The 22,083-nt window shown below is 43.0% G+C and overlaps 1 protein-coding gene across 7 annotated transcripts in view; it reads right to left on the bottom strand.

Annotated features, from left to right (window-relative positions):
* PHF21A (PHD finger protein 21A) overlaps positions 1-22,083 on the bottom strand; it is a 126,211-nt gene that overhangs the window by 81,339 nt on the left and 22,789 nt on the right. For all 7 annotated transcript variants that reach the window (XM_088461518.1, XM_088461522.1, XM_088461516.1 and 4 more), the window contains exons 2-4: positions 8,902-9,029; positions 3,289-3,321; positions 1,841-1,906 (exon numbers count right to left, since the gene is read on the bottom strand). In XM_088461518.1, the coding sequence (XP_088317644.1) occupies positions 1,841-1,906; positions 3,289-3,321; positions 8,902-8,955 (153 nt within the window). In that variant the 5' untranslated portion in view covers positions 8,956-9,029. The remainder of the gene's footprint in view (positions 1-1,840; positions 1,907-3,288; positions 3,322-8,901; positions 9,030-22,083) is intronic.

Here is a 22,083-nt window from a genome sequence, read left to right as displayed (position 1 = left end):
AGGTGCCGTATAACAAGATGCACATAAACCATCTTGAATGAGAACTTATGAAGCTAAACCTGCTAAACAGGACTTCCAAGAAACCAGAGTAGGAGCAGTAGCCTGCTTGTTACTCTTGCCTTTGCTAGACATAGCTGCAAGGATAGTATTGCACACAATCTGGCACAGTGCTGTGAGCTACACAGATATATGTACAATATGGAACAGTGCAGTGCGCAACACAGTATGTGTATACAGTATGTGACAGCCTCACAAATACAAGTAGATGTGAGGTACAGTGAACCCCCTATACTTCAGCATACCAGCAGCGCTAGCACAAGTCACATAATGCAGAGCATACAATATAATTGCAGTGGGGACTAAATTCAACTACACAGACCGCAGTGGCTGGTAGGAAATAGCGCTGTATAACCTGGCTCCTAGGAGAGACCGGACCCAGCGTGGCTGTTGCAGAAAATGGCCGCCGTGAGTCTCTGAGGGGGCGGAGGGTGAGAGGAGCAGCTCATGGGCAGCAAGACCACAGTGGAAGGGCGCCCTGAACTGGGGGAGGGGCCGCAGGGAGAGGAGCGTCTCCTCTATGCTGACATCAACCATCGGGTTCCTGGCCTCAGCTATCCCATGCGCCAGTCAAAGTTATGCCCTGGTGATCTAGTGGAGTCTGGGACGAACCGGTGACTACATCAGCGCCTCCGGTCTGTCTCCTGATACCGGAGGTAGGACTGCGCATAGACGCGGGTTCCTGCTCGCCTTACCGGTCCCCTTGAATTCCAGCTGCAGTCTGGGGTCAGAGAAGCCCTGCTAGCTAGGACCCCCGCCGAGAGTACCTAGTCTATGGCTGGAGTCGTGGCGCCGCGGAGGGGTGATGGAGCAGCAGTGCAGACGTCCAGAGGACTGTCTAGCACTGCCTGCTCTGTTATAGTTAAAAAAAAAAAAAAAAAAAAATCATAAAATAAAGCTTGGGCTCCTTAAAAGCAGCACCACTGTATAACGGTGATCCAGCTCCTGCCGGACACCAACGAAACAGAGTTGCCTTCAGGCTGTGGGCAGGGTATAGGGGAAAATACTGGAGTATCCTGGTACAGAAAAAGCTTTTTGTTGTTGGTGTCCGGTCCTCCAAGTACCACCTACACCATTGTCTCCCTGCGGAGCCCTCTAGACCCTGATGAAGAGAAAAATAAATAAATAGATTTTTAACGATAAAGCAGTGGGCAAGTGAATAAAAGTATCACCAGCTAGGAGATAAAAGTAGGAACTCTTATCCGGGCCATCATTACCCGTGCATTGGGTTCTCTACAGCTGCAGTACAGAACCACCAGGGAAAATAAAGTACCAGTATACATTAGTAAGGGTCCCAAGTGAGATATCCCACATCTATAAACTGAGGGGGGTGAAGATTTTTATTTTTTATTTAAATCTGCTTTTAAATTTTGAACCAATTGGAACAAAATTGAAAACAGACAGCCGTAATACACAATGTCACAGAGTAGAGAAAACATAATGGGGTTTATTTAATCATAATTACACCTAGAAATGGCAAGAGAGAGACAGAAAACTCTTCTGCAAACATCCGAACTTTGTAACTTACAGTCTGCAAACCCAAGTAATAAAAGGTCACGTGTGTACATCTCACACATGTTGTGCTGCACGGTAATTGCTTTGCTGTCTCAGCCGCGGTGAGAGAACAGCCCACTCCTGACCAACACTGCAGCTGTCAGTCATTTCTGTCCATTCACAAATAGGGTTACAGTGAAATAAGAGGCGTTTAGTGATCGTTCCATGTGAATAATTTGCCTCACGATCGCTAGCGACCGGTATGATCTGTAAGTGCTGTGACCCGTACCTGCTTCTCACTCAGAGAGGTGATTTTGGCCTGGAGTTCATGGAGTTGTTTCTTCAAGTCTGCATTCTAAGGAGAGAATAAAACGGCACATATCTGAGAATAAAGGCCATTCTTACACAGGGCTATGAGAAATTCACAGGACTGGATTCATGCAACAACAAATAGATAGAATAATAGGAAGAGGCAAGGTACCAAGATACACAATGAACATTTGTGATAAAACATGCTAAAATCATAAAAGCTAACTTTGTTCATATCACTGTGATACTAAACAGAATACAGTATGCTGCCGGTAAGAAGTACCATTCTCAAGTGGAGCCCTCCATTAGAGCGATATCCTACAGCCCATAGATCAAGGGAGGTAGAGAGATATCCTGCAACCCATAGACCGCGGGAGGTAAAGCAATATCCTGCAACCCATAGACAGCGGGAGGTAGAGCGATATCCTGCAACCCATAGACCGCGGGAGGTAGAGCGATATCCTGCAACCCATAGACCGCGGGAGGTAGAGCGATATCCTGCAACCCATAGACCGCGGGAGGTAGAGCGATATCCTGCAACCCATAGACAGCGGGAGGTAGAGCGATATCATGCAACCCATAGACAGCGGGAGGTAGAGCGATATCCTGCAACCCATAGACAGCGGGAGGTAGAGCGATATCCTGCAACCCATAGACCGCGGGAGGTACAGCGATATCATGGAACCCATAGACCGCGGGAGGTACAGCAATATCCTGCGACCTATAGAATACAGGAGGGTACAGTGATATCCTGCAACCTATAGAGTACAGGAGGGTACACTGATATCCTGTGACCTAAGGAGTCCAGGAGGGTACAGTGATATCCTGTGACCTATAGAGTCCAGGAGGGTACAGTGATATCCTGTGACCTATAGAGTCCAGGAGGGTACAGTGATATCCTGTGACGTATAAAGTCCAGGAGGGTACAGTGATATCCTGTGACGTATAGAGTCCAGGAGGGTACAGTGATATCCTGTGACGTATAGAGTCCAGGAGGGTACAGTGATATCCTGTGACGTATAGAGTCCAGGAGGGTACAGTGATATCCTGTGACGTATAGAGTCCAGGAGGGTACAGTGATATCCTGTGACGTATAGAGTCCAGGAGGGTACAGTGATATCCTGTGACGTATAGAGTCCAGGAGGGTACAGTGATATCCTGTGACGTATAGAGTCCAGGAGGGTACAGTGATATCCTGCGACCTATAGAACATGGGTGGTAGAATACTGCTGTTCAGGGTTTTTGTGTTTGTTTTTTAAATAAACATATGTTTTTCTTTCAAAAAGAGAATTGCACATTTTTATTTTGCTTAGACACCAAATAGTTGCAGAGCAGGAGCCCTGAAATGTCCAAAATCCAGCCACCAATATCTTATATACAGTTAGACATTTTATTCAGTAAAAGAATGAATGAAGAATTGTACTGTACCTGTGGGTCTTGCTTCATTTGAGCAACCAGTTTCTGGTGGGGGAAAATAAAAATGGTCATTTTCTCCATGTTGTTATATCAGATAAAAGACCATGTTCATTCTAGCAATCATTTTACTGCATTAAGTGTAATTTTTTTTATCTTTATTCTATATATTTTGACTACTCTTATAAATATAGATAAATAAAAACGAAAACTAAAGAGAAATATCTTCGTATCATAGCCTTAAATCACTCAACTCCATAATATGTACCTGGTCTTACTTACTATATATTTCTAGCTGTGCACACATCCCTCCATTGGTGGCAACAGTAAGATGGAATACCATGTAAATTAAGCCGCGTACACACTTGATGATACTTTGAACGGTAACTATATAGTTATCATTCACAATATTGCAAATGTGTATGCTGAAAACTACCAGCGTTCCCACTGATCGTTTACGATAACCCCAGTCGGCTGTACAAGTAGCCCCGCTGTCGTCAGTCGCTGTCCGGCATTGGCAAGTGTGTATACACTTGCTGATGCCGACCACCCTGCAGATGACGGTATTGCCGCATACACACATCGTCTAGTGTGTATGCAGCTTTATTGCATAGCCTTATGATCTATCCTTCAATATATAGCTAAGCACTAAGACAATGATTCACATAGAGAGCAATTTTATTACCAGTTATTCTATATAACTTCTTAACCTCTTTAGGCCAGGGGATACACACAATATCAGGGAGATGCAGGCATCGGCAAGTTCCCGACGAGTGTGCCCTATGTTTTAAAAGGGGCAATAATTTAAAAGGCTGAACCAACCTGGATTACCATTTTAAAAGATTGCCCCTTTAGAATATTGGGCAGACTTCTCAGGAACTTGCAGGTGCCTGCACCTCACAGCCTATTATATTTACCCCGCAGGTGCGTTTTGACCAATATGCATAGAATACATTTCTCGCTTTCACAAGGAACAATTTGCTTTCCTGTCTTTAAGAGACATTTATTTTTATTTTTAGCGCCTCACAGGCCCGAGCTTTGGGCAATCGTGAATAATACAAAATGTATATGAACGTAGCAGTAGTGTCAGCCTGGTCAAATAGGTACAAATATGGTTCAGATGGGCACATTCCCAATAAGCTTAAGGGGATGTAAAGAAACTCAGGCTCACTACTTCCCATTATCCGCTATGCCAAAAGGTCATGTCTGTAATAGTCAGGCCAGGCTGTAATCATGTATCCGTGGGACGCTAGAGGAAAGATACAATTATATACTACTGTACTTCTATTGCTGCAATATTAGGTACCTCAAGGTTAGAAGGTGAGCTGCTGTACCCGTGTAGCCGACATTTGAATAAAAATACTGGATCTCACATTATATTTCCTTTTGATAGCACATCGTGATAAAAATATTTTATTAGGATTAGGGATGTGCAAGCTCGGATAGGTTCCAGTTTGCACGCAGAGTTCGGATTTTTCCCTTGAAAATCCAGGAATGATGATGTTTGTCCATGCAAGATGACGTTTTACCTCTTTCTGAGTCCCGTTTTTTGGAGGGAAAAATCCGAACTCGGCGTGCAAACTCAAACCTATGCGAGCCTGCACATCCCTAATTAGGATATTACCAAATATTAAACAGAAGAAAAAAATAAAACAGAAAACCAAGATGCACTTAATTATACAGTCACCTCATTGTGTTACATTTTAGCCTGCCTAATAAGTATACCACATTGAAAAAAAGAAAAAAGGCGTTTTCATTTACTTTCAGTTTTAAAAGGTTCATAAGAAAGAAGAAAGGTTTCACATACATTAACATAAGCTTAGGGTAGCACATTGGCATGGCGACAAGCATTGCTGTCACAGCACTGGGGTTATAGAATCGATTCCAAGCAAGGCCCTATACGACGTGTGGCTATTAAGTAAGGAGACTGATCATATAATTACACACAAATTATAGCAAGCACATTTTAACTCTGTTCCCCTTCTATGTACTCCCCTTCTGCATCCACACACCGCTGCAAACTTATTTTTCCATTGGACAAAGCCCTGCTGCAGCTCATTAACAGTCAGCTGTCTCCGCAGCTCCGTCGTTTTCTTCTTTACCTCAGTAAATGATGCAAAATGGGTTCCCTTGAGTACAGATTTGACTTTGGGGAAAAGAAAGAAGTCACACGGTGCTAGGCCTGGCGAGTATGGAGGGTGTTCTAGCACTGGAATCTGGGGGTCATTCAGACCCGCTCGTGAGCGGCAGTACGCTCGCAAGCGGGTCGATGTTCCCCCACTGCGCATTCGCATGACGGAGGGAGCTCCGTCGTGCGCATGCGCGAGACCCGGCGAGCGACGGGCTCTGCATCGCTCCGGGTCACGCACCAAAGGAGGCGTGCTGTCGATGTTGATTGACAGCACGTCCCCTTTGGTGGGCGTGCCGGGGGCGTGCCTGCCAGACGGAGGTGTTCCCATGGGAACGCCTACCGTCTCAAGCCGGCCCCACTGACATCACTAGTGATGTCAGTGGGAGTGATTTTGGCTCGGATAGAGCCAAAATCACTCCAGGGCTTGCGGCAGCGAGACCCTACCGCAGGGTCTCCGTCGCAAGCCCGATGGTCACGATGGTCAAGACCATCGCGACCATCATCATGGACGCTCGCTATAGCTGTGGGTGGTAACCCACAGCTATGCGAGTGTCCATGAGGACGCTCCAAAAAAAGGTAGGAGGGCCCTGATTCAGAGCGAGCGCTCTGGTCAGAGCGTTCAGCTCTGAATCAGGCCCACTGTTTCTTGGCCAAAAACTGCTTCACAGAGAGCTGTGTGGGCTGGTATGTTGTCCCCTCTGGCCCTCCTTCCTCTGATTCTTTCCCACAAAGTTGCTAGAACATTTTAGCAGTAATGTTGAGCCATCATTCGGACGCGGAGACGACGGTCAATGCGAAAAGTTTTCAGAATTTTTTCCACATTTTCATTTGTTTTTGATGTGCAAGGCCTCCCAGGACGTTCATCTTCAACATCCTCACGACAGTCATTAAATCTTTTGTGCCACTCAAACGCACCTGACATACAATCTGCCCTGTAAGCCTCGGTTAGCATACGGAAAGATTCAGTGGGCGTTTTGTTCAATTTAACTAAAAATGTTAATTTAACTCGTTGCTCTATTTTTGAAATAAGCAGTTTTACAATGCACAGGAAAAACACAAGTTCTTCAAATGTTGTGTAACAGCAAACTGTGTGAGAGGGATGAAACTTGCAAAACCCTTATGGGATAGTCCAAGGTCAATGTCCGCCCACTGCCTTTTAACTCACGCAGTATTTAATACCCACACCTCATATGTCTGGAGTTTATATGTTCTACTCATGTTTGCGTGAGTCTCCTCCCACAATCCAAAAAACATACTGGTAGGTTAATGTGTGTGTGTTGTGTGCGTACGTGTGTCTGTCCTTGTGAAAGGGAATATAGATTGTAAATCGCAACTGGTATAGGGACTAATATAAACAACAAAATATTCCTGTAAAGCACTGCATAATGTGTACACTACATAAATAACTACTAATAAAAATATCCTGCTTCAAACACGCCCATCTTTCCACACTTTTCAGTTGTATACAGAAGCATTGTGTGATCTTTTGTAGCATCACTACTGAAGAGCAACTGTAAATGGCTGTCAGCAACAGTTGCAAAGTGTAAAATTCTCCTGGTGGGAATTTATAGCCAGACAATATAAGCAGAGTCTGAGGGTGAACGGTGGAGCCGCAGAGTGGGAAGCCGCGGGTGAACGGTGGAGCCGCAGAGTGGGAAGCCGCGGGTGAACGGTGGAGCCGCAGAGTGGGAAGCCGCGGGTGAACGGTGGAGCCTCTAACCAAGAGATGAATCCAGACACTTCCATCTTTTCATATACTGTATTGCTTCCTCCACAAAATGCACCCAAAAAACACAACCATTTGTGTTATAGCATGCAGATCTGGTCCATTTCTGCAAGGGCACAATATGCACCAGTTTCACACCATGAGAAACCAGTAGAATATGTGCCTGGTTTATGCCAGGAGATGTGGTTTGTCAGTGTTGGTAGTAACACAATATATAGTACTTTAATAAAGTATCATATACATAAGACAGTCTGTCTCTGGACAATGTAATTCATAAATATTAAAGCTGCATTTAACATGTAAAAAAAACAATTTAATACGGAAGCAAATAGAAAATAAATTTGGTTGTGCCACGGACAAAATGCAAATATGAAATAAATACTGCAAATAGCCCACAACAGCCACACAAATAGCAACAGTAGGAGGGGTCAAGATGCATTACAGAAGAATACTGCCGATCGTCAGCATCTATTTCCACCAGGGGTCAAGCAACCCCTCCCTTCCCGTTAGCCCTTTCTAAGCGTAAGCAGATGCAAACACATAATGTGACTGAATCTACATATGAATGGATTGCAAGAACTGAAATTAAAACAGGGGAAGCTAAACATGTTTATGCCACTCTCTCTCATTAATAACTGCTGCCTTTTACTGCAAACATACAAGCACATATTTCATACACTATAATAAAGCATCCAAGTGACATGAATAACTGCTAGGCCACTACTGCACAGTATAACGTAAGGTGCCAACACTAAGGCCTGGCACGATCTGATGAGGACGATTCTGGAAGACCTCACAGTCACTCGGACACAGTAAGTGCTCCAGGAAGCTGTAGTCAGCACCCCTGCATGCAATGACTCCAGCACACACAACCAAAAAATTATACAGACCCTCAGAAACAATGTCTGAATGCCATGTGCAGCTTCCCTGAATGTTACTAAGCTCAGATTAACCTAGATGTACAATATTTTATTTTGCATTTTAAGAAGGTTCAACCATGGTTTATTAGTTTATTTGTTCCCTCTAGATTAAACGTTACTCAGTTATGATTAACTGTGTTATGGGAACACAAGGCAATGCTATTCTTAGTTCAAGAAGACATGAAGGAGGGCAGAATAGTATCTCTTAAATAGTTTGCGTAAAAAAAAGTATAACTTAGACTCACTAATTTGGTAGGAGAAAAAATATAATTTTTTGTTTTTTTTAGGTTACACAAAACGTATATTTTTTTTTTAAAATGCACCAGCCACCTACACACAGCAGAGTCAGCCATACGGACCTTACACTGGATCCTAAAATATTAGTCCAGCGCTTGGCTGGCATCTGTTTGCTGGTGCTATAGTTAGTAAAAGAGTACAGTACCTACTTTTAGCCTTCAGATGTCACTGCTGCAATTGCTGTCAATGGGAAGCATAAAGTACCTCTTTTCTTTCTTCCACGTTAGACCCACAAATATGTTATTTATCCAAACACTGGACTGAGTGGCTGCGTCATCTTAGAGGAGTAGTTTGCACAAAGCAACAGAGGCAAGTGAAATGGCCACTGTAAATTAATATACACTGATTTTTTTCTTTACCCTCACTGAGCTTACATGAATTTGAAAACTCCAGTTTGTGGAAAAAAAAAAAAAAGTGAAGCGTCTCCTCTCACACAGGGGTGATTGCGTTACTCTTGAACATAAGGAAGAAAAACAAAAAAATGTAATGCAAAACTGTTTGGATCCAGTCTTCCTGTAATGATCAATGGGGGATGAATTCATCCGAGTTCTAACCTGGTGAATTTGAATTTCCACTTTTAGGGCCTCCTGTAGAGTCTGAAGCTCCATCCTCCTTTCTCCAGTTTCCTCTCTTGCCTCCCCAAATCCTGCAGCTCGTACACACGCCACCTTTCACAGGAAACCTACAGGACAACAAAGGTTTACAATATCATTTTATGTATTGTGTCTGGTTATTTAAACAAAATGTGCATCTCAGTGGTGGACAATAAGACTGAACGGCCCATCGTGTATCTCCTGCAGTTCTCCTGTAAGAAATCAGTTCCCACCGCAAGTTCTCTCCCTGATCGTGTTACCATGAAGGACCAAAGCAAATGCCCAAACCCTGTGACTGCAATGTCTGCTATAGTGCGGAAGGTAAAGGCCCATCCATGACAATTCACATACATACTTGCTAAGCCTTTACCATGGTGCAGGGATAGAGGTAGATCTCTATATATATTTGCATAGCAGCATGTCTCGCTGACAGGTACATATTCTGTTAAAAGACAACAAAACCCCCAAAAATAAAAAAAGCTGCTGACATTTAAAATTATATTATGTAAAATGTCCCGTACATTGAGAGGTTTGACGTTGTAGGAACATCTACTGTGCAGCCGAGGGAAAACCCAACGTTCTGTTATTCAGCTGTTTCATGTAAAGATTGACTACATATATAGGGCGACTGCAACGTCCTTCAATGGAGTTAAGGGGCCTATCCATTAGCAGATCTTTCTCAACGATGAAAGACAAAAGATTTATCCCTTGAAAATTCCTGGGGCTGTGGTGACAGATATTTGTCATGTACATGACAGATTTTTGCAAACGACGAACGATATTGCATGACATCATTCACGAGTGGATATTTGTTAATGTTTCTATTCATTTTCATAAAAAATATTGTTCGTCGTGTACCGCTTATAAGCGATAATGGTCGGCCGCGGGAGTGCGCATCTGTCATCGCTCAGGGCCTATCCATGACCGATAAATTGAACAACTGAACGATATATCGTTCATCGTTCAAATTTATCTGCTAGTGGATAGGCCCCTTAACTAACAGGAAATCTGACGGATATAGGAAATTCTTCCTCCAAGATCCCAACTCCTCCGTATATTCCTGAACATGTACATATCAAGACTTTTGTATAACGGCTTATATAAACCAACTTGTATTTTAAATTTAGCAGACCTTTAAAGAGATCTACGTCCTCAGTCTTCAAAAGTTATTGACACTTGGCCGTTAAGGTAAACAGGGAATAATGTAGAAACAAAGGCAAAATAAGGGTTTCGGAAGTAACGCTGAGCCAGTCACGGTGTCTGTATTCTGTGCGTTTAACAGACGAAGCAATGTACACGCATGTTATACTAATGAGCATTTTTACAGGTCATGTTGAAGTAGCAAATCTTAAAGAGCAAATTCAATCATTCAATCTGTCAGAGTATACAAACAGCCACCTTTATAAAAGAGCAGTTTGCCTTAAGCTTCCAGTTCCACAGATACCTTTTTCATTTAATGCTAGCGATTCAGACACTAAATGCATCTCACACATGCTGGAAAGCCAGAAGCAACAGCAGACAGTTGTATTTCACTCAGCAGAGCTCAAAGTCGGCTCACTAGAAATGAAGCTGCAATCTCACAAAAGGGCACCAAACACCACAGTACTAAATGTAATGAAGAGCAGACAATGGAATATTTATTTAAAATACAAGTGCGGATCACTTTTAGCTTGGGAACGATTTCTCAAAAGGTTTCCTCCCTCAATACGTCACATCACACATGCCCAGCCCTCCTCTAGTGACTGTGAGATTAACCACAGAGCTTGAGCAGGCCACAGGCACTGAGAAGGGGGCTAAGCTATTCTGCTCCACTGCTTCCAGAGGTGGTACTACAGCTTAAAGCTAACTTATAGATGAACCTCTTCGGACGATTCATACAGTGTGACGTGTTGGGAAAGTCAGCAATGTGATTTCGCTGGTTAAAAGTAATCTCTGCACAATCTTACAATTCAATTAAAAACTCCAGGACAAGTTTCACAGCAAAATCCCATTCTTGCCCTCACACACCCCATGAGCATTGGGAAAGGAGGAGGATATTTATTTTTTCCAGTTTAACATGTCAGGGCTCTCTGACCATGAATAATCAGGCACTTGGAGGCATTTAAACAGCTCAATATGGTCAGTACTGACATGACTGTTTTCAGGTGAATTTCTCTAACAGGCTGAAAAGTGGGGTAAATGATGTGGGACAGGTACAGTATGTGGGGATGTCGCATTTATGGGAAAGGCTTTTAGAACTTGCAGGTGTAAGTGAAAAGGTTTTTTTCCCAACATTTAGCAAAACTTGTCTTAAAACAATGAAAAATGACATTCAATACAATTTTCTGTACCCCAAAATACTGTACAGCAGAGGTCCCCAAACTCAGGACCTCATTCAGATTTGGTCGTTGCGGCCGCTCGGTCGTAAAGGGTCCGGATATGCAAATGAAGCGCTCGCAAGTTGCGTCGTTAAGATGGGATCGTTAGCTGGACGAGCGAGGGGAGGATGCGGCCGTAAGACTAAAAATACGCCCCCTTCTCGTTCGCATTACACATCATCTCCGGGCATATAAGGATTAATCGAGACCATCGGGAACCATCGGAGCTGCTCGTAGAGCTTAGGGTTGACCATACCCTCTCTTAAGCACTACGATCAAGTCAGTGTAAAAACCTCCCATGTCACATGTGCCATGACACTACTTAGTTAATTATACACTCCCATAAAACGCCGTTTGCATAGTCAGGCACGCCTGCGTTTCGGATCTCCACTCCTCCGTTCACAAGCACCTTCCCCTGTTACCACCCACAAACGCCTCATCCTGTCACTCAAACTAAAGACCTGGCTGTGTTCAAGGAGAGAGCAATTTCTGATCGTAATAGCTAGTTCGCGCACGCGCATTGCGAATTTTACGCAAGCGCAGTTTAACGAACATCGGTGGCGTACGACCGAGTGGCCGCAACGACCGACTCTGAATGAGGTCCTCAGTCCTCAAGGTACCCTAAGAGCTATTTCATACACAGCGGTTTTGTCCGGACAGAAAAAAAATCGGCACGGCAACTGCCCTTGTCAGTGGGTATTCAAGGCTGAAACACGGCGACCGTGCCGTATTTGTGCCGTCTGAAAGCAGGCATTGTATTTCTACGTTTGACTACAAAAACTCTATGGTGTAAAAAAAAAAATAAAAAAAAGTTTTTTCCATCTAGACAAAACTGTTTTGTGTGAAAAGAGCCTAAAGGTGCCCATCCACTAGGAGATTTATGGAGCGATTGAACGATAACAATATAGTTATCGTTCAATCGTTCATAAATCGCTTGCGAATCGATTGTAAAAATGTCTACAACAACCAGCGATGCACGTGCACGGTTGTTTTTGTGTTTAAGTTTATCTGCTTTGGCTTGTCACTTTATGCTGACGTGATTTTTATCTCTTCTTAATCTTTTAGGGGGCAATTAAATTCTTTGCGATGCTGGTAATGTGCTGCCATTTGGTAATGGTAGCAGATCCCAGGCACAACAAAGCTCGCTTTACCTTGCGCAGGAAAATGACAAAGGTTTATACACTGTAATTATCCATCAAGTGCCCGACTGCATATTGAAGATAACTGAACGCACCTTTAGTGCAAAAGGAAATCCCATATCGGGGGGGGGGGGGGGGGGTTATGTTATGATGGGACTGTACTAATAAATACATGCATGTTTACCACCCTCTCCTCCACAGAGCAAAAACGCAGGGAGAACATAAAAACTCTACATAGGCGTCACTGGTCGGGAATTAAACTCATAACACCACTGGGGAGAGGCAGCCATGTCAGACAAAACTTCTGCACAAATGTCAAAATCAACTGGAGTGGGCTCCAGCGTAAAAGTCAGGGGCCAAAGAGTTGCTTTAGTTATTCCATGCATTTACCATCTTCATTGAAAAAAAAAAAAAGCATCCTGTATGTTAAGATCAAGTGTCCATTAAAACCCACTTGCCCTGGATACTAAACAGGAAGCATAATTCAAGACAAAGTACTAACAGAACTCTCCATCCTCATAAAACGCATCCTCTTCAGGTGTAAGCAGTCATACAAGCAGGAAGACAAAACATCTAATAGCAAAGGTTCTGTCCTACGACATTGCACACAATAAAATTATTTAGAAAACACAAGACAGAAGACTGAAAATATGCAATTATTAGATTTTTCGGGTATAATTACAGTTCTGGGAGCAAAAGCAACAATTAGCTCAGCCGCAACAGTGTACAAAAACATATGAAAATATTTTTCTGTTTGCATAAATGAGTCACTAAATACAAAACGGTTACTTAGCATAGGTTGCGTGAATACTTTTCTATATAGCTTATGGATAATGGCCTGATTCAAGCTAGGCGGCTGCAGATGTAGCGGCATTGCGTTCTCGGAAATAAATGCAGATCTTCGTCTGTATTCGGACATGTCTGCATCTATCCGGCTGCACTGCCCCCATCCATCAGATTGCGAATGTTGCTGTTATGACCAATGCCCACTTGCAACAACCCTATAGCAGGTACAAGATATCTGTCTGACAGCAGACGGTTCTCCGCATAAGATCAACTCTTAATAGCCTGCAATTCCGCCTACACGTCCTTGAAACGCCAAGTGCAAATGCCCAATCGCTACCCAGATACACCAACTCCACGGCAAGTGAAGATGCGGCTGGGGTGGGCACGACTTGCCCATAGCTCAAAGATGCGTGTTGTGCTGTCGTCGGACACATGAGCAGTGCAAAAAAACCAAAAATGATAAAAATCACAAGATGCATCCGCAAAACAAAATGCTGATGGACACATTTGCTGAAAGGCATTAATTTTGGAATCCCTAACTTACAAGCAGAATTATTGCACGGTCATTAGTTGCAGGAGTGAAAAAGGCATTATTATTATTATTATTATTCTGTAGCTAGAAACAAGCAGTTTGTGTTAGAAATAGTCAAAACTGATACTTGGATGAAGAGAAGATGAAATACCCTAAGGGGTTAATCCTATTAGGTGCGAGTTGCTATTTTCACTTCGAATTCGCATAGCGAATTCATTTTGCCATCCAACTAGCACTGAGCAGTCAGACTGAATTTGCAACTTTCCACTCGCCAGAGAGATGGAAAAGAAAATATTTTAAGGATAAAATGTCGGGACTCTGTGCTGAACCCCTTAGACCCCCTCCCCGACGACTAATTAGGCATTTGAGATTAAACTGTAGGTTGTTTTTTTATAATTTTCTTTCATTTAAACTTCCCCCCACAAATCAGCCATTTGAAACCATTTAAAAACCTACAGTACCTTCCTAATGCCCACAAACAGCCGTCTATACGGTCCTGCTAACGAAATTATACATTTTGCAGGGGCTCCAGGATGGTCTCCCCACAGTTTCATGCATTTCTCGCAAATCTCATTTGGCAGTCAATTCGCACCCCTCCGCTGAGAAAAGGCATTTTTAATTGAATAGGAGAATTCTCGGGGGAAAATCTCACCACTCGCCATTCACACCTAATTGGATTGAGCACTAAGGGTTGGGTACGGGATCCCTGCGGTCGGAATCCCGTACATTCAGTGGCATCCCGACCGTCAGAATCCTAATGCCTGCAGGTAAGTACCCTGACCCCAAACCCATCTTTCCCGCAGCCTAACCCTCCCCTAGCGTTCTCGCTAGGCTGTTTAGCGGGGCGCAGTGCCCTGCCCTCCTTCTGGAGGGAAAAAAGCGCCCTGCCCTCACCGCACTGCTAAGACAGCCTGCGGGTGCAGTCTTCACCTGCGGGTCGCAATGTCCCGCATGTGGGGAAATGTGCGGTCACCGCTGTTGAATAGACGCTGGGCGCTTGCGCCCGGAATCTATTCTGCCTGTCAGCAGCGCTTGGGGGCTGCCTGGGGTGTCCGTAAGTGCCGGGCACGCCCCCAAAAGCGACTAAAGGTTGACGTGTCTTATAGACACGCCCCCTTTTCAATGGCCACGTCCCCTTTTCGGGTGCAAGCGCACGGAGGTGCCCCCTCTGGAGTGAACACTACTTCCCCTTGTGCCTAACCCTTACCTACCACAAGGCCTAATAATTACCTTTGGGATGTCAGCGGTTGGGATTCTGGAGCCAGGATTACGGCGCTCGGATTCTGACCGGCCGCCAGCTTCCCGACGGCCGGGCGCCGGGACTACGTCTACTACATCCCTATACTACAAACTAGACACCAGGGGGTAAATTTACTAAGATGGGAGTTCTATTAAGAAGTGATGTTGCACATAGATAAATGAGAAGTAAAATCTGATTGGTTGCTAACACCTTCTAGAAGATAATACCTGGAATCTAATTGGTGATTGATAAAAGCCATTGATAAAATTGTTCACCTGTGACTGGATGACCTAAGTCCGTCAGGCAATCACAGATTTTTGACACTGATAGAATAGAACACAGGTTCTCAAACTCGGCCCTCAGGACCCCAAGCAGTGCATGTTTTCCAGTTCTCCTCACAGAATCACAAGTGAAATAATAAACTCCACCTGTGGAACTTATAAAATGTGTTAGTGAGTAATAAGTACACCTGTGCACCTGCTAGGTGACCTGCAAAACGTAAACTATGTGGGGTCCTGGGGACAGAGTTTGAGAACCTCTGAAGTAGAGGGTGATAACTTGTTCCTGAATAACCTGAGTGGGCTTACTTCACACTCCTAGGAATTCCCTCTCCTCATCAGTAAGCGCCTGTTACTGCATAGTAGGTGGGTAACTTGCTGCCACCAGCTGGAACCGCCTACTTCAGGGTATGTGTGGACATGCTGCTGCAACACTTCCTCTGTGGTGTTGATTAAAACATACTGATCCCTTACTGTGGACCAGTTTTCAGGGATAGCTGGCAGAGGGTTTCAGCTTAGAGGTATTGGGCTGAATCCAGAACAGCCGAAGAATGGAGTAGTGATTGGCACTCCAATGGTAGTCACAGGACACAAGCAGATGCAGGGGTCTTAAGATCAGTTGTTTATTGCCCAGAAATCTTTAAAAGACTTGTCCCAATGCTTGGGTCAATCATAGCATACTATGAGCTCAATTCAATGCGAATTGAATAGCGCCGGGTAAAAGCTCCCGGAGCTATTAAATTCAGCTCGCGGTTAAGCCCAACTGAAGGATTTCTTCTCGCACCCCTCCTCCAGGGGTGCGAGCATAAAATCCAACAAAACTACTGTCAGAATGCTAATTTCTGCCCTTAGCGTGGCGGAAACATGGCACCAGGCAATTAAGTCGGAGAATGGCATGTTTAAGGCGCGAGAACGGGCATTCTCCGACATAACAGCACGCTGAATTGAATAGCTCTGGTAGCTCTTTCATGGCGCTATTCAATTTGCGCTGAATTGAATTGAGCCTAATAGGTCTTCAGTAGTAGTCCTTTCCCATAGTCATAGGATACACACATTCAGGGCTGACAGGCCCTCTTTTTAACAAATTCTACCACGCAATGCCACAAAGGGTAAGCCAGCCCTGGGTCCCTTAACTAATCAAGCTAAGTGCATGTGCTGTGGGGCTGTGTGGACAATACGGAGTGGTCATTCTGCTATGCCTGAGACCACCTGGACAAGTAAACACACCCCAGGTGCCAGCAAGTCTAGAGGAGGGGATGGTTCCCTCCAAAAACTTATTTCCAGGATTCTGCTGCAGGACCTTATCAACTTCTCTTGTCCAATTTGAACAAACCAATGTCAATACAACTTATAAATTTGCTCCTTTCTTGAAAACCTTTTCGGTGGCTATTCCCTCTGAACACTGAAGCAGGATTTTCAGCCTCTGGCACTGGTTGTTTTACTCAACGACGAGAAGCTCTGGCTCTCAAATCTTTCCAATGGTGCTCCCTTACAAACTGGAGGTCATTTATAAACTGCAGAGGTGCAGCACAAAATGACCTGAGTCACCATGCAGTTCTTTGCTTTTGCCATAGACCACGCAGTCATTTTCACTCCATAAAAGCACTTTAAAAGGTGCCCACACACAGCAATTTTTTACCCAATCTGGCCGATTCCGACACATCGGAACGACAGATCGGATAAAAAAATACCCAAATCATGAGTCCCCACTCAAGATCACGATGCGATGCGCGCCCCCGCAGGTCGCACATCGCATCGTCAGATCTGACAATCTAGGACACAATGCACTATAAAAAAAAAATTAAAAAAAAGTCTGGCTACAGGAGATTGGATGAAGATTGGACAGCATATCGTGTGCAGAGAGAGTTTCAAGGGAAATCGGACAAATCGGCTGATTGTAAGTATACCGGTATGTGTGTGGGCACCTTAACTGTGCCCCAGTTTTGGGTTTTGTCCTATACTTAAAGCCACAAATGAAGCAAAGCAGAAAAGTTATATAATAAGAGGGGCTGTTTTAAGTGCGGTTGTGACACACTCTGGGACTATGGGTGGGGTCTTCAGATATTTTGAGCACTTTAAAGTGTGCTGGTAGCACCATTTGCAGTGTAGTACAAAACCAAGGTGGTGATGCTGACTAGGCATGTGGCAGACATCAGGCTGGGTAGGACTTTATATATATATTTGGACCGAAATTTCAGCGTCTGTTTTTGCTAAAGTACGCAAGTTACTAAAGTATAATTAGGGGAGCTGTCCACAGGGTTCTGTAAGAAATCCCCACATTTTTACACAAAAATAGGGATTTTGCTATTTTTATCGCTTGCCCTAGGCTGGAGAAAAGTTATCTCCAGTTCTTAGGCGAAAAACAGTTTTTCGCCATCGTTGGCGAAATCGGCCGCAAATCGCCTGATTGCGGCTGATATATCGGCTGATTCGCAAACGACGGCGAAAACGGCCTATTTCACCTTTAATTGAATACAGCCCATAGTCTGATCAAACTGTACATAAATTGTACTATATTTATGGAGAGAAAACTCTGCAATTCAACCAGAGATATCAGATCCCATCACATCACAATGGAGACTGGAAAGGCTATAAAACATCCCACAAGATATATAATAGCATTGTTGCATGTGCTGGTAATCGCAGATTCCTACAAGAAGCTTCAGCTACAGTCAGCCACTAATATAAATGTCGACGTTTGCTGGGCAGCAGTTTTATACACTCATCATCATTTACAATCCCATAGGGTGGCATTATAGGGTCGGGGGTTAAGTACAATGTGTGCAAGCCTAGTAAGACAACAGATATGTTCAAAATAGAAATAATTTGATTGGAAGCACTGAGATCTTAATGTGCTCTGAATGAAGAGAATACAAGTCGAAGCATCAAACGGGCACCTAACAGCTACTATAGAGTAAATTCTAATTCAAGCTGAGTGAAAATGAATATCCAAAAACAAATAACTGTCTGCTCAGAACAGGTGTCATAAAATGAGCAAATAGGAGCTGCTGTAATTTGCTTTGCTGCACAGAAAATTGATGTGACATCTGTTCTGCATCGTCTCAACATTTCCAAAAAGATAGATATATATATATATATATATATATATATATATATATATATATATATATATATATATATATATATATATATTTGTGTTTTTTTTTTTTAATTTATTTTATTTATCTTAAAGTATACTTTACTTTCTTCTACACTGATATATATTATATATATTTTTCTATTTTTTTTTACATACACACACAGAAATATTTCTTTGACTGTTAATTTAAAATGGATTTGCCAGCAAATCTAAAACTTGTACAAATTATAAAAAACAATACAAAAAAAAAAAGACAGAACCATCCTATTATGTAGCGCTGTACACTGAAGACACCACAATACAAATAACTTTCGATGACATGAAACAATACATCCAAGGAAAAAAAAAAAACCCTTTCAGGTAACTGTAAAAAAAAAAAATTGATGCTGTCCACTTTCTAAATGGCAATTGTATAATTACCATAAGAATTTGACTAGAGGTATATAAAAGGTGTCATAGGCACTTAAACTCTCAAACAAATACACAACTGCTGCCGATAGAAGAGAGGGGTGCAAACCTTTACAAAAAAAATAAAGCAAATCTGCGTTTGTGTAGATGGAATTTTGTACAGAGACTCCCAAAGTTTTTCTTAAAAAATTATCGCATTTATTAATCTCTACAATAAAAAGATTTTTTTAAACTCAGGCATAATCCAACAAAACAATGTTGCATTTATTTAATAAGCAGAGTTCGAAGGGTAAGAAAATAGCTACAATGTATCGATCAACGGTAATGACAAAATCTTAGTTACAAGAACCTAATTGTTTTTGCATTATAAAATTTAGGATCAAATATTAGAGCATTTGTAAATAGTATACTTAAAATATGGTAATGTTCTAGGTATGGAGCGATCCTCCTAAAAACAAAAGGATGTTGTGCTCTATATTCTGCTGTAGGGCTGACGGGGGATGTCGCTATCGATGCCAACCTGCAGCATGACACGTAGCTCCTCACCCTCGGAACCGGCATCAGCAAATGTGTATGTACTTGCCGCATGCAGGGTCACGTCGCCAGCGATGTCGTGCTGGATGCACATTGTGTAGCATGTACACGGCTTAAGGATAACTATTCAAAGAGGGGGGGGGTGGATTCAATTCTAAGCAATGCCCGGCTGCACACATTTCAGCTGGCATCACTATGAGGTGCAAGGGAAAGCTTGCGACTCATCACGTACAACTTAATTCCCCTCAAAGTGACTTTGGCATAGGCATCAATGGGGTTCTCTTCCTCCTATTGGGTAACTTGGCGTGCCTCCCATGAGTTGCCCAATACCAGAAAGCAGTTGGTGGGCATGTACTGCTCATTTACCTATTTAGGGTCATATTCAATTAGCGTCGATATCGCATCGGCGATAATTTATCGACGATTTTTCACGTAAGATACGAGAAAATTTCTCCATTTTAGAAAAGGGGGAAAATGTGCAAAATCCCTATTTTTGTGTAAAAATGTGGGGATTTCTTACAGAACCCTTTCGACAGCTCCCCTAATGATACTTTAGCGAAAATTTATTTCGTAAATTGCATACTTTGTCAAAAACGACAGCTGAAATTTCACTTAAATTTTTTTTTAATTTTGTGAAAAATGCATATAAGGGGTCTGGCATTTTAGAGGTACATAAAGATGCGCCAAGTGTTTTAAGCATCGCACTTAGCTGGCGCAGGCGGTTTTTTTTAGCGGTTTAAAGAAAACCACCTGCGCCAGTCACGTGCGATGTTTAAAACACTTGGCGCATCCTTATGGCCCTCCAAAATACCAGACCCAATACGTTATACACATTTTTCACGGGAAAAAAAAATGTTACCAAAATTTCAGCCCCCTTTTTACGCCAAAGTACGCAACTTACGATTTTTTTTTTCACTAAAGTATCATTGGGGGGGCTGTCCAAAGGGTTCTGGAAGGAATACTTAAATTTTTACCCAAAAATAGGAATTTTGCTAATTTTTTCACCTGCCCTAGGCAGGAGAAAAGTTGTCTCCAATTTTTAGGCAAAAAAGTCAGTTTTTCACCGTCATTGGTGAAATAGTCCGCAAATCGGATGGACGATTAGCAAACGACTGCGAAAACGGACGATTTCACCTCCAATTGAATACAGCCCTAAAACTGCATTGGGAGTACATGCACCCCACTGTGAGGATAGCACAATGTATACACATCAAACATACTTGGGAAGCTTCTACAGTTATCTGGATGAATGTACAGTAACAGTACCTGCAGTAATTCTAGTATTCAGAAAGGTCAACAGGTAAAACAGATATAATTGAAAGCAACGTCCTAAACACACAATTTAAAGGGTCAATTGAAACATTTTAAAGTAGGCTAAAACCACTGCACGGGGGTTCAAAACCACTAACCATATTGATCAATACCTGATCACATAGTTATCAGGACTGGCACAAAATGTTGTTGAACAATGGCTGCAATCTGACAGTTTGTGCAGCTATAAATCAATCACGCTAACTGGGCCCCCAAAGTTAGACAACAAATAGCCAGACCAGGCTTGGCGGGTTTAAAAAAAAAAACAACACTTTTTTTTCATTATGCTGTGACTACAGGCATGGAGCCGTGCCTTCTTCAAAAAAGCCTATTATAAAAGGAATCCCCCTGGTATTATTCCACATTCTTGCTGCCTGTAGTCTTCATTTCAGTGAGCTGAACCAATACAGTAAAATTTACACAAACACACGAGATATAGGGAGGGTGGAAATTGTACCAGACCAGAGAGGTACTAAATCTGCCTAGCATCAGCTAAAGCTGGGTACACACTGACAGATATATTGGCCGATCAATTGATCGGCCAATATATCTGCTGCCCGTCGGCCAGTGTGTGCCCGCGATATGTCGGTGAACGTCATCATTCACCAACATATCACATTAACTGTGCTGCACAGCTGATTGACAGATATGTACGAGATATGTACGAGCGGTCTGTAGACTGCCCGTACACACACAGCGGCAGCCGCAGGGAGGGGGTGGGACACGCCCTGGCCGCCGGGATACGCCCCCTGGCTGCCGGGACCCGCAGCCAGACACAGAAAATGGCCACTCAGTGTGTATGAACGACCAACGCCTGCAAATATATCTGCAGATCATTCGATCTGCAGCTATATCTGTATAGTGTGTACCCACCTTACGACTCTACAAACTCCTCCCCTAACAATCCTATAGGACAGGAGAAAACCACAATGAACATTCTCAATCTTAAAGGGTAAACAACTCCAACACAGTAAAGAGGCAATGTACAGAGAAACACCTCATGGTTTAATCTCCTTCATGTTTATTTCATTCAAAACCTTCAGTCCTTCTGAGATGAGTGGAAGGAAGAAAGACTTATGGGTATATTTACTAAAGCGCAGGTTTACAAAAGTGGAGATGATGCCCATAGCAACCAATCAGATTATACTTATTTATCTAGCAACTTTTACAAGATAATAGCTAGAATCAGATTGGTTGCTTGCTATGGGCACCATCTCCAGTTTTATAAACCCGCACTTTAGCAAATATACCCACTTACGGCGGTATTCTATTAAAAAAAAAAAAAAAAAAACAACTTTCCTTTTTCGCCCGAAAATACATAGAAACCGTATTAAGATCATGGACCTATGTGTGTTTTGTTTGAGCCACAAAATTATTGAAAATATTGTATAAAATTACCTGCAGGCTGTGTGTATAAGGTGTATATGAATCATAAATGTATTCTGTGTGTATATTTGG

The sequence above is a fragment of the Taudactylus pleione genome, unplaced genomic scaffold (assembly GCF_031769625.1).
Source record: "Taudactylus pleione unplaced genomic scaffold, aTauple2 ptg001060l, whole genome shotgun sequence".
Lineage (NCBI taxonomy): Eukaryota > Metazoa > Chordata > Amphibia > Anura > Myobatrachidae > Taudactylus > Taudactylus pleione.
The sequence above is the reverse complement of the archived record's forward strand: the minus strand, read 5'-3'. Positions and strand labels throughout refer to the sequence as shown.